A 12,108-nucleotide genomic window follows, 5' to 3' on the forward strand; every position below is an offset into this window, starting at 1 on the left:
TGCTAGTATTCTCTGCATGTAATACACTCCAGACATCCCCTTCTCTTTACTGTTTCTGTGATTACCAGATGTATAAAGACTTTTCCCGCATTACAGTCTCTATCTGACGTAAGTATAGTGCTACGATTGCTGTGCGCAGTGGCGGTTCTATGGGAGTGTTAGAGTTACATGTATTATTTGCATTATCTATGATAAAAAGACATATGTTAATATGCTCTGTGAAATAGTTTATTCCAGCCTTTATTTTGGCTTTTCAGATTTTCACTCCAGTTTCTGATGCTTTAACTCTCATAACTATAGTGCCATGATCTCTTAACTCTTCCACATTTCAATTTATAAGGTTCATGAGTGATTACTGTTGTCCCATGTGGTATAATATGGATCATTAATATTTTAGCATTAAATTAGATATTCAAATGATTGATATCATATATTCACAAATCTGTTCAGTCTTAAAATTTCCTGTGTTTTATGTTTTTGTATAGCTTGTGAATGTTCATAATATTATGTGAGATTCGAGAGTGGCTTATGCAGTATGTTATAAATCAATTTAAATTGGTGGTCAAATACCTAGAATAAAGGGATATTAAACCCACATTTTTCCTTGAGCATGCAATTTTAAGCAACTTTCTAATTTATTCCTATTATCAATTTTTCTTCGTTCTCTTGCTATCTTTATTTGAAAAAGCAGGAATCTAATCTAAGAAGCCATCTCATTTTTTTTATTCAGCACCCTGGATAGCGCTTGCTGATTGGTGGCAACATTTAGCCACCAATCAGCAAGTGCAACCCAGGTTCTGAACCAAAAATGGGCCGGCTTCTAAGCTTACATTCTTGCTTTTCAAATAAAGATAGCAAGAGAATGAATAAAAATTGGTAATAGGAGTAAATTAGAAAGTTGCTTAAAATTGCATGCTCTATCTAAATCATGAAAAAAATGGGTTTAGTATTCCTTTAAATTTACAATTTCTCTTCTTTTTGCCTATCTAATTATTAAGATCCAAGTCAATTATATACTAACTGGACACTGGTAATAATTTTCAAGCATCTATGAGTGGCCTGTTATCCTGTTATCAAATAGACTACTGAGGTTCTTGTAGTGTTTGTTTGCACTGGACATAAATAAGTCTAGATCCTCTTGATGCCCTTACTATGTCAATTGTATCTAGCTTGAATGTTACATTTTCTTTTTGCCATGGACAGCTGCATGGATGTGTAATTGAGCTAACAATTTACTGTGCTCAGATGAATGTAGCTTTGTGTATGAACCTCAATAAAATACAAGAATATACCTTTGTGCTGTAGGTAAAATACTGTTTAGTGCCCAAAGACAGGGTGATCAGTAGTGATTTCTAGGCAGCAGCTTTGCATGAACTATAGACTTCTTGGAACAATAAGTCGCCGATCTACATCAGCTGCTCCGCTCTGCCAGTCTCTACATTGGCTCCCCATACACTCCAGAATACAATTTAAAGTATTAACCCTAACTTACAAATCGCTCAACAGTCTAACTCCCAACTATATTTCCTCTCTCATTGTGAAATATTCCCTATCCCATCCTCTTCGATCAACCTCTGACCTACGTCTCTCCACTCCTGTTATCTCTACGTCATAACTCCCGTCTCCAAAACTTCACACGTGCTGCTCCTGTCCTCTGGAACTCTCTACCCCGCTCCATAATATTGTCTCCAACCTTGTATAGCTTTAGATGTTCCTTGAAAACCCACCTATTCAGAGAGGCTTTCCATCTCCCCTCCATCCCTCATCCGAACCAAACTAATACATGAACTGCCTGACTCACTGCTGCAACTACAACCGATGTGACAAGCTACCCCAACCTTATGTCGCTACCCCAACCTTATGTCTCTGCACCCTAAACCTGTAGACTGTGAGCTCTCCAGAGCAGGGCCCTCTTCATCCTGTACTAGATTTGTTTAGTTTTGTTATGTTTTGTATTTAATCACAAATACTTGTCATTGTATACCCCTATCACTGTACCCAGCGCTACGGAATTTGGCGACGCTATACAAATAAATGATAATAATAATGTTCTATTTAACAAGTTTTTAGTGTAATCTAGTGTTACTGAGCAGCTCTGAGTGTATTATTATGTTTACAGCACACAAGTGGGGTGAAACGCGTTGATTTGAGCTACTGAGACCTGTTATACCCACAATCTGTGTGCATCAAAAAGAGAAGAAGCTAAGCGCCACATAGCTGACGCAAGGAGCGAGCCTCTACTCTGTGCAATAAGCGCTACATAGCTGACGCCAGGAAAGAACTTCTCAGCTTCCGCTATTCAGCCACCTTGTACCGCCAATAGTACTCCCACGGCTGAGTGTGAATTCCTCACAGAAATTACGAACCCGGAAGTACCTTAGACCACATACTACGCTAACCATTACGTTAGCATAAGGATCAACGGAATACTCATTGCTGAGAGCCGCGAGTTCCATTCAGAAGCAGAGCTAGTGCTGACAAGCCCTCGATGGGATAGACACACACACAGGAGCGGGTAGACAGAACATCTCCCAGCACTGAGAGCCGCGATCTCCATTTGGAAAAAGGGTTAGGGCCGATAAGCCTATACCATACTACAATACAGGAATACACTATTTTACAGGAGCAGACTACTAACGGTATTCTCCTTTTGAGAGCTGCGTATTCTATTTGGGAATATATCTAAGGCGGAAGGACCCCCTCTACTACAGAAAATACTTAGGAGTATAAATTATTAGCAGGGCTGTGTCTTGACCTTGGCCCTTATACATGAGAGCGGATCCACTCCACTTATACACTCATCTAAATCCCTCTCTCTAGACGTAGTGAGAGAGGTATAAGGTACTGTGCCATTATTTTTCAAGAGCTAGAATCCAACTACTATATTTAGCTCTATTGGTATAACTGATTTTTTAGATTTCCTCTGGACGTCCAGTATTTCATTGACTCTATAACATTGTGTTCTTCTAACTGTGTTTGCTTGTTATTGTGTTTTGATTGCGTTTTTATGGTAACCTACATATGGCTCACTAATTGTATTAGAGACCTTATTATTTATTAAATTACATATTCACTCTATTTTGACAAAAGTTTTTTATGACACTGTTATTTGAGTGGTACACCAACTCCTTTTAGTTTAAAGGTCGATTTATATATAGTCCTTCCTCACACTATAGTAATCTGCTTTATACAAGCTCATCTTTAGTGTTAGGCTTAAGGCTGTGACACACTGCAAGCGCAGCGGTGCGCAGCGTGTGGATGCAGCTGTGTGCGCTCAGTGTGTCCTGCCTTTTCATCTCTGAGCACTCTGCTGCGTCAGGTCGCGTAGCTAAGCTCTCAGAGATGAAATATTTGAACTTCAGAAGCGATGCGACGCGGAGCAAAGCAGCTGCTTTGCCTCGCACTGCATCGCTTGCAGTGTGTCACAGCCTTTACTACATTTATTGATACATATAGACTGACCCTCTTATTTTGTACATATCATTATTGATACATTCAATACTTTCACTAAGGATATACATCCTATATATCTGAATCACAGTTCACCCCTAGCTGTATAGCACCAGCACTCTTACATCTCATTTTCCATAAAAAGCCATATAAGTTCAGTTTGATTTGATTTGATGTTTATTTATTTATTTGGTTTCTCACCCTTTTTCTGTAGCTTCTGAATAATTTCTCTCCACTCTGATCGTTCATAATCCGAAGACAACAAGAAGAGATAGCTCTGCAAGGAAAAGAGATTGCATAAAAAAAATGATTATAAATTAAGTAGATTGTATAACTGAATAACATTATGTTTTACTACTATAAGACTATTTGTGGTTCAGGTAATCATAAGAAAGAGTTAATTGCTTGCCGTTTTAGCGAAGCAACGTCCATAAACTATTTATTTCCATTAACTGTACTAAGTCCATCTTGATACAGTTATTTTTTTTTCTTTGGGAGCAGCAAGTTTGGTTGTTGATATATAAAGGCAAAACATTTATTATTTTGAAAATAAATCAAAGCATGCTCAGTACCTATTTGAAAGCAGAGGTCTGTGGGAGTTGTAGTCCCAGATATTGGTCTGTATGGTAGTGTAGCCTGGAGTGCAACATGTACCTACAGTGTGACACTACACACCACACACACACAGTCTATATACACATTTTATTTACACACACACAAAAAAAGTGTAAATGACAGTAAGCTGTGCCAATGTAAAGCACACACAAAAGTGTGGGAGCGTCATAGGCGTTATGGACCTCACTGTAACCCACAGCTCCTATCCCCAGTCACTACTAAAAGAGTTTTTAGTCAATTTACTCAACACCAGAAACTATTTTTTAGGAACCATTATTTAAATGGATATTAAGATAATAAATAAATGCTAGTTAGAATAATGTATTCAAAGCAAAGATTAGCATAAGAATAATATGCAGCTGTATTTTTAAAATTACAGTAGTTGTTTAGATATAGACATAGTAAGTGTAAACATTTAGCACTCAAAAGGCAACAGATGCCACCATGTTGTAACTTAGGTTTCCTTCTTTGCTCCAATTAGAGACCGTCATAAATGGGTCACTAGAGTGTGCAGCCAATGACTGTGTGGAATACAGCATAAGACCTCAATTTTTTCTTTCATTATTCAGACGGTGCACATAATTTTAAACAAGTTTCCAATTAACTTCTATTATCACATTTTATTTGTTCTCTTGATATCTTTTGTTGAAAAGCATGGAAGTAAGTTCAGGAGCGTGCATGTGTCTGGACCACTATATAGCAGCAGTTTTGCAAAAATGTTACCCATTTGCAAGATCACTAGACAACAGCTCTATTTTATGCCATTTAGTGCTCTAGACACCAACCTATCTCTTCAACAAAGAATAACATGTTTTTTTTTTATCCCTTTAAGTCTGGAGTCTGCACTTTTAACAGGAATTAAAAAAAACCCCACAATTTCCAGAATTAAATTACAGAAAAAGGGGACAAAATAAATAATGAAAAGTATATAGCAAAGATTTTCTACTTCATATAATTAAACATTTTATAATACAAGTTCAATGTATAACGCCATTCTGAATCGAGATTTTGGTGTAGAAAGGGACCCTGAACCAGCAGATCTCTGTAACAGGGTAACTTCCATGGAGGAGACAATGATATCCCTACCAGATCCGCAAACCACGTCCTCTGCGGCCACAATGGAGCAATCCGCATGGTTGAAGCTTGCTCCTGTTTGATGCGGTCCACCACTCGAGGAAAAAGTGACAACGGTGGAAAAATTTAACTTAGGATGAACTCCCAAGGCACCGCTAAGGCATCTATCAGCTTTGCCTGTGGGTCCCTGGACTGCGACCCATATCTGGGTAGCTTGAAGTTGAGTCTGGACGCCATGAGGTCTATCTCCGAGGTCCCCCATCTGTTGCAGATCTCTGCAAATACCTCAGGATAGAGAGACCATTCCCCACGGATGTAACGATTGTCTGCTGAGAAAGTCCGCTTCCCAGTTGTCCACACTCGGAATGTGGATCGCTGAGACTACACAATTGCGAGTCTCGGCCCATTCCAGAAACCAAGATACTTCCCTCATGGCTAGGGAGCTTCTCATTCCCCCTGATGGTTTATGTAAGCCACAGAGGTAATTTTGTCCGACTGGAATCTGATGAATCGGGACGACCCCAGGTGGGGCCAAGCTCAGAGCGTTGAATATCGCTCAAAGTTCCAGAATATTTATTGGTAGTCTCGACTCCTCTCGAGTCCACCAGCCCTATGCCCTTCTGGCACCCCAAACAGCTCCCCATCCTGATAGTCTTGCGTCCGTGGTCACAATCTCCCAGGATGGCCTCAAGAAGGATGTCCCCTGGGCCAGCTGTCCCGGACGGATCCACCAAGAGAGGGATTCCCTCACTCAGTTGTCTAGAGAGATCTGTTGTGATAGATCTGAGTGATCGCCGTTCTATTGTCTCAATATGCATAACTGAAGAGGTCTGAGATGGAACCTGGCAAATGGAATGACATCTATGCTGGATACCATGAGCCCAATCACCTCCATACACCTGGCCACAGATGTCTTTGAGAAGGTCTGAAGGGCAAGACAGCTGGACGCAATCTTGGAACATCTTTGATCTGTCAAGAATATCTTCATAGATATGGAATCTATTATCGTACCCAGGAACTCCACCCTGTTGCTGGGAACCAGAGAACTCCTTTGTTTATCTTCCATCCACGGGATCGAAGGAGAAGAAGAAGAGCCCTTGAGTGGTCCTCCTCGAGACTGCAGGACGGAGCCTGGACCAGAATATCGCCCAGATAAGGAGCCACTGCAATACCTCTGGCTCTCGCTACCGTGAGCAGCGCCCCCAGAACCTTTGTAAAGACTTTTGGGGCAGTCGCCAGACCGAACGGTAGGGTCACAAACTGGAAGTGTTGGTCCAGAAATGCGAATCTTAGGAACCTGACGTGGTCTTTGTGGATTGGCACGTGAAGCTAGGCATCCTTCAAGTCTATTGTCATCATAAATTGCCCCTCTTGAACTAGGGGCAGAATCGATCTGATCATCTCCATTTTGAATGATGGGACTGACAGAAACTTGTTTAGATACTTTAGGTCTAGAATTGGGCGGAACGTGCACTCCTTCTTTGGGACCACGAAAAGGTTTGAATAGTACCCTAGACCCCTTTTTGCTAGAGGTACTGGAACGATTACTCTGAGTGATAATAGATCCCTCACGCACTCTAGAAAGGCGTCTCTCTTCTCTGGTCTTGAGGATAGGTTTGACAGGAGGAATCTGCCCCTGGGCGGATGAGTCCTGAACCCTATCCTGTAACCCTGGGTGATAACCTCCAGAACCCAAGGATCCTGTACGTCTCTCATCCAAGCCTTTGCGAACAGAGATAGTCTGCCCCCTACGCGATCCAGCAACGGATCAGGAGCCGCCCCTTCATGCAGACTTTGTCTTGGCGGGCTTCTTGCTCTGCTTAGACTTGTTCCAAGATTGAGCTGGCTTTCAAGATCACTTGGACTGCTCAGTCTTTGCAGCAGGCTGCGGGCGTTGAGACTTGTTCTAACGAAAGGGATGAAAAGTAGAGTCCTTAGGCTTTTTTCTTCTTATCCTGTGGAAGGAAAGCACCCTTGCCTCCTGTGACCGTGGATATGATAGAGTCCAGGCCTGGACCAAAAATAACTTTTCCCTGAAACAGAAGGGATAGTAATCTAGACTTGGAAGTCATGTCAGCAGACCACGACTTTAACCACAGAGCCCTAAGGGCTAGAAAAGAGAAACCTGATATCTGATAGAGAAAACTGCATATTTGCATCACAGATAAAAGAATTTGCGACCCTTAAGGGCTTCATTTTTTCCTGTATCTCCTCGAGGGGATTCTCTACCTTGGCCATAGCTGACAGTGTGTCACACCAATAGGTAGTCGCTCCAGCCACCGCAGCGATCGCCGCTGCCGATTGGAAAACAAACCCAGTGAGTTGAAACATTTTTCTCAACATGGATTCTAAACTTTTTATCCATGGGTTCTATGAAAGATGGACTATCCTCGAGGGGAATAGTTGTACGCTTAGCGAGCGTGGATATAGCTCCATCCACCTTAGGAATGCCCCCCCCATAGCTAAAGCTGAGAGTCCGGAACGGGGTACAGCTTTTTAAAAGAGGTAGAGGGAGAAAAGGATGAGCCCAGTTTCTCCCACTGATTCTTAATAATCGTAGCCATCTTCACAGGAACTGGAAGGTCTGAGGCACCACCCTGTGCTCGTAAACCAGATCTAGCTTGGGGATCGAAGGTTCTTCTGGAAGCTTCGGTTTCCGGAACCTCCAACGTAGCAAGCACTTCTTTCAGTAAAAAGCGCAAATGCTCCATCTTAAACTTAAAATATGGCTCCTCCATAGCCGGAGGTCTAGAAGACGCTGATTCCGTCCCAGAGAGAGCGTCCTCCTCCTCATCGGATAATCTCTCAGAGACATCCAACGGAGTAAATGACCCCTGGGATTGAAAGCTATGTCTTTCCCTTTGTTTGCGCTTCGCAGGGCGTGGTATGGCATGGAAGGCCGCAGAAACCGCCTCTTGCAACTGGGCAGCGAAATCTGGCTGCCACGAGGCCCCTCCCACAGGAGGATTAGTAGGGCCTTGGGGAGCTACATGTGTAATCAGAGATGAATGTGCGGGACGGAGAACCCTCAGAGGTGGACGACTCAGTAGTACTAAATACCTTATTCTTTTTAGATATTGCAATCTTATTAAAGCGTGTGGAACACAGTTGAGCAACCTGTACCTCCTCACAATAAGCACAGGTATTAGATTTAATTAAAGAGGGAGTATCCTCTAACATATCAGAGTCCTCCATAGCTTGCACCTTTAATATGGACTGTGATAGACTAAATGGCACCTTTATACACCAATGGCTGGGGCACTCACCACCTCCTATGACCCTGACCATGGAGAAACAGTTACGTCTCTCGCAAATGCCGATCAGGAAAGAGAAAGTTAAAGAGGCCACACCCGGTCACATGGAGTGCCATGCAGGACCGCCCCTGCACTATAGAGAAAACGCCCAAAAAAAGGCTGCGCCGATCTTCACCTGACTGTTCACACATTGCTAAAACATGTTATCATACCACAAAGGGTAGAAGAAAAAGAAAAACATTAATACATTGATCATGATACAAATTAAGATATTTACGGTTTCCATAAGGCCATGTTCATATTATAAATGCATGTTATATTCAGATCTTAATTATGACCCGCTAAATATTTGAAATGTCTACACTGTTGGGGTTTTCTTTCTTTTTTTAAAAAAATTATAAAACATTTCAACTTAACTACACTAACTACACCAACTAAACAAAAGTAATCGTTTACACTTGGGCATAGACTGCTAGTTATTATTCAAGTAAATAACCTTTATAGAAATTTTTACAGTCATAGTGTCCTAGTGACCCCATCATTCTGGGCATTTTGGTTATATAGAAATGACATGAAATAGCTTAAAGGGACATTCAACACTGCCCACAACATTAATCTATGTTTCTAAACTAAGTCTAAAGACCAAGCTTCAACGTTCCCCCTTTCTCTTACTTACTGCCTTCACTGTTCAATCCTCATCGATATCGTCAAAATTTGTCTCCTAATATGGCTGCTTAACTCCCCCCACTGTGACGTACAGCTAGTTTTCTTCAAACTAGCCGGCAGTTCTGTCCCATTTCTCCTACTTCAATCCCAGCGCGTTCACGGGCGTTAGCGCATGCGCGATACAATAGGAACATTAAAAGCGGAACCATAATAACACAAAGTGTTTCCTTCTAAATACATTAACATTATTATTTGTTTACAAATAAACATTATTATTGCGGCAAACTAATTTGTTGATGCGGATAGTGTTATTACCTAACACAACGTAATAGAGTACTGTAAGTAATATCAGCGTAACGGAAACAACTTCTATTATTTTGGTTCCGCTTTTAGAGTTCCTAGTATATTGCGCATGCGCTAACGGCCGTGAACGCGCTTGGATTTCAGTCCGGGGAATGGGCTCTCATTGGCTGCTAGTTTGAGAAAGAAGGCGAAGACGTCACGGTGGGGGGAGTTAGGAAGACATATTAGGACAACAATTTGGAAGATAAGAATGACGATTCAACAGTGAAGGTGGTAAGTAAGAGAAAGGGGGCACCTTGCAGCTTTATCGTTTTATTTAGTTTTGAAACATAGATTAATGTTGTGGGCAGTGTTGAATGTCCCTTTAATGTCGCTTAGATGGGATAAAAAACTTTAGGTCCCATTAGAGATTCACTAGTTGTGTTGTGTTAGCCATATGTTACAAAATAGTATAAATACATACAATAACATCATGCTGGACTCTTCATGCGTAATACCGACTAGATACCAATAGTAGAGAGATATGCACATACTTTTTCTGGCATCTATTAGAAGTGGCTGGAGATAGTCTGCATAGAGAACCCATTAAAAGTTTACTGTAAGTTGGCTAAATCAGTTGGTAGTTCTTTGAGGGGAGTGATGTTCTATATAAGCCACATACAATTTACAACCTAAAATGTTTTCTTATATGAAGTACTACATTTTTCTCTTAAGACAAGATATAGTGTGGATTTCAAGAGTGAAAATAACAAACTACAGCACATATAGGTGGGTTTGTTGCCCTGTGTAAACAAATACTATAAAATAGAAAGTAACAAAAACAACCAAGACCTTACTAACTCCTATCAACCTACTTAACAAAAGTGGATTTTTTATTTTTTTATTTTTCTCCTCTGCTTTGAGTATAGGTTTCTATTGGTTAGTTAAATGCAAAGATCTGGTTTAGACCAATATCTAAACCGGGATAAGTTATCCAAAGACAATAACTCGAGCTCTTAGTGAGTCCTTAGTGTAAGTCACATGTTAATCAGGCCCATTAAACGTCGTTAGTTACCAGTAGTGACCCATTTAAGAGGAGTATAATTTGTAGAATGTTAATCTTGCTTGCGTGAAATGTCAGATTTGGCTCTTAAAATATAGTGCAATGTAGATCACAATGTCGAATATATTATCTAAATGAGTATGGTACCCAGTGCGAAAGATAGAAATAATAAATACTTAAAGAGGAGAGATAATTGTAGGCAAACAGGAATAACTAAATAACCAGGTAAAAATAAAACCATGAAGAAGTTAGAAAAACATTAACAAAGGATAAGTTACACAGCCACTAAGGAAGCAGTGGCTGACGCAAATCATAGAGTTCTTTTCAGAGTTGCGTAGTATGATTTGAGACCAAAAGGTGACCAGTCTCTTATGAAGTATAGAAATGGATTGCAGTTCAGCCAACACCCTTAGCTAACCGGGTCTTCTCCTGCTTCCACCCATAATGTTTATTGTGGGGACGGGAACAACCCTGAACCTGCAAGTCCGTGCCCTGCCGTATCCTCGCTGCGGGTCCCATATCCTCAGCAATCAGTATGATAGTTCCGAGATCGACGGTCGATCGTGCAGGTGTGCTTACAATGCTGTGTGTAAGATTATCTTGTGGGAGGCCATATGTGGTGGTGCATTTGTATTGCGGGTTAATAAAAACCTCCGCCGCCTTTGCAGATGGTGAAGTGTTACCAGCGGCTTCCACCTCCAGCTGTGGCCTGAGATCCATGCCGGTGTCTGGATTAGTTGTCATAGAAGGTAATGGGGGAGTCAGTAAGCCCTTCCTTGGCCTTCGAAATGCTTTCTCGGTAGGTGCTGACAAATTCGGACAGGGGTTCCCTCCAGTCTCCAGTGTCGCGGTCTTGTCTCTTATCAGTGTAGTAGCTGAAGTTGCGTAACTGCAGAATGTCTCCAATTAACAAGATTTGAGACCGCTTGCCTTACTTTGTGAGGTGGGGTCATGGCGACTGGTAAGGGGTTCTGTAGTCGAGAGGGCTGGTCCATTGATTTTATAAATGCACACAGCTCCGTGCAGGAGGTTAGAAGTTGGTCTAATCCAGACAGAAGTACAGCTCTTACTTCGACTAGCATGTTTAAGTCGGAGCGTGGATCTTTAATATAAAACGTTGCCATTGTAGTAGATCAGGAAGAGAAGTTAGTATGTAGCTGGGGAGGAATGATATGAAACTATGTACAGCGTGGGGGTAAAAAGCCCGCCACTGTGCCAAACGGCTTTTACAATTTTAATTTGCTTCTCGGCGACCAAGGGGTGGTCTACCTTGATCTACGAAAGTTCCCGGGCACATATGTATGCCAAGGGATATGCGGATGGCAGGAGAGATAGCCACTCTTTGCTTCAAGCTGTACGGAGCTTCAAGCAATCGTGGTCATCTTGGCTCACCAGAAGCCCCACAATAAAGATATTATGCATAAATCCCCCCTGTTCAATAATCCCCTTTCCAGGGATATTAACCCTTGATTCTATACAGATAAAAGGAGGCACACTGTGACCCTGTCTTCTTGTGTTATCATATGTGTATAAATGAAACGATCTTACCAGAATCTATGCCGTGGAACAGGAACACGGCCCTTCAAGTGTGACAGGTTAGTAGCATCGCTCCTGACATGGACTTGAGTGAATCAAGTCAGGCAGCGAAACTCATCAACGCTGATTGCCCAAGAGCTGTTAACATGAGTCGGGATTTCACACTCC

The 12,108-nt window shown here is 41.7% G+C and overlaps 1 protein-coding gene across 3 annotated transcripts in view; it reads right to left on the reverse strand.

Moving 5' to 3' along the window:
- The window catches only part of ABR (ABR activator of RhoGEF and GTPase), a 1,041,787-nt gene that overhangs the window by 138,305 nt on the left and 891,374 nt on the right, over positions 1 to 12,108 (reverse strand). For all 3 annotated transcript variants that reach the window (XM_053706127.1, XM_053706128.1, XM_053706129.1), the window contains one exon: positions 3,652 to 3,727. In XM_053706127.1, the coding sequence (XP_053562102.1) occupies positions 3,652 to 3,727 (76 nt within the window). The remainder of the gene's footprint in view (positions 1 to 3,651; positions 3,728 to 12,108) is intronic.

Source organism: Bombina bombina, chromosome 3, assembly GCF_027579735.1.
Source record: "Bombina bombina isolate aBomBom1 chromosome 3, aBomBom1.pri, whole genome shotgun sequence".
Classification (NCBI taxonomy): domain Eukaryota; kingdom Metazoa; phylum Chordata; class Amphibia; order Anura; family Bombinatoridae; genus Bombina; species Bombina bombina.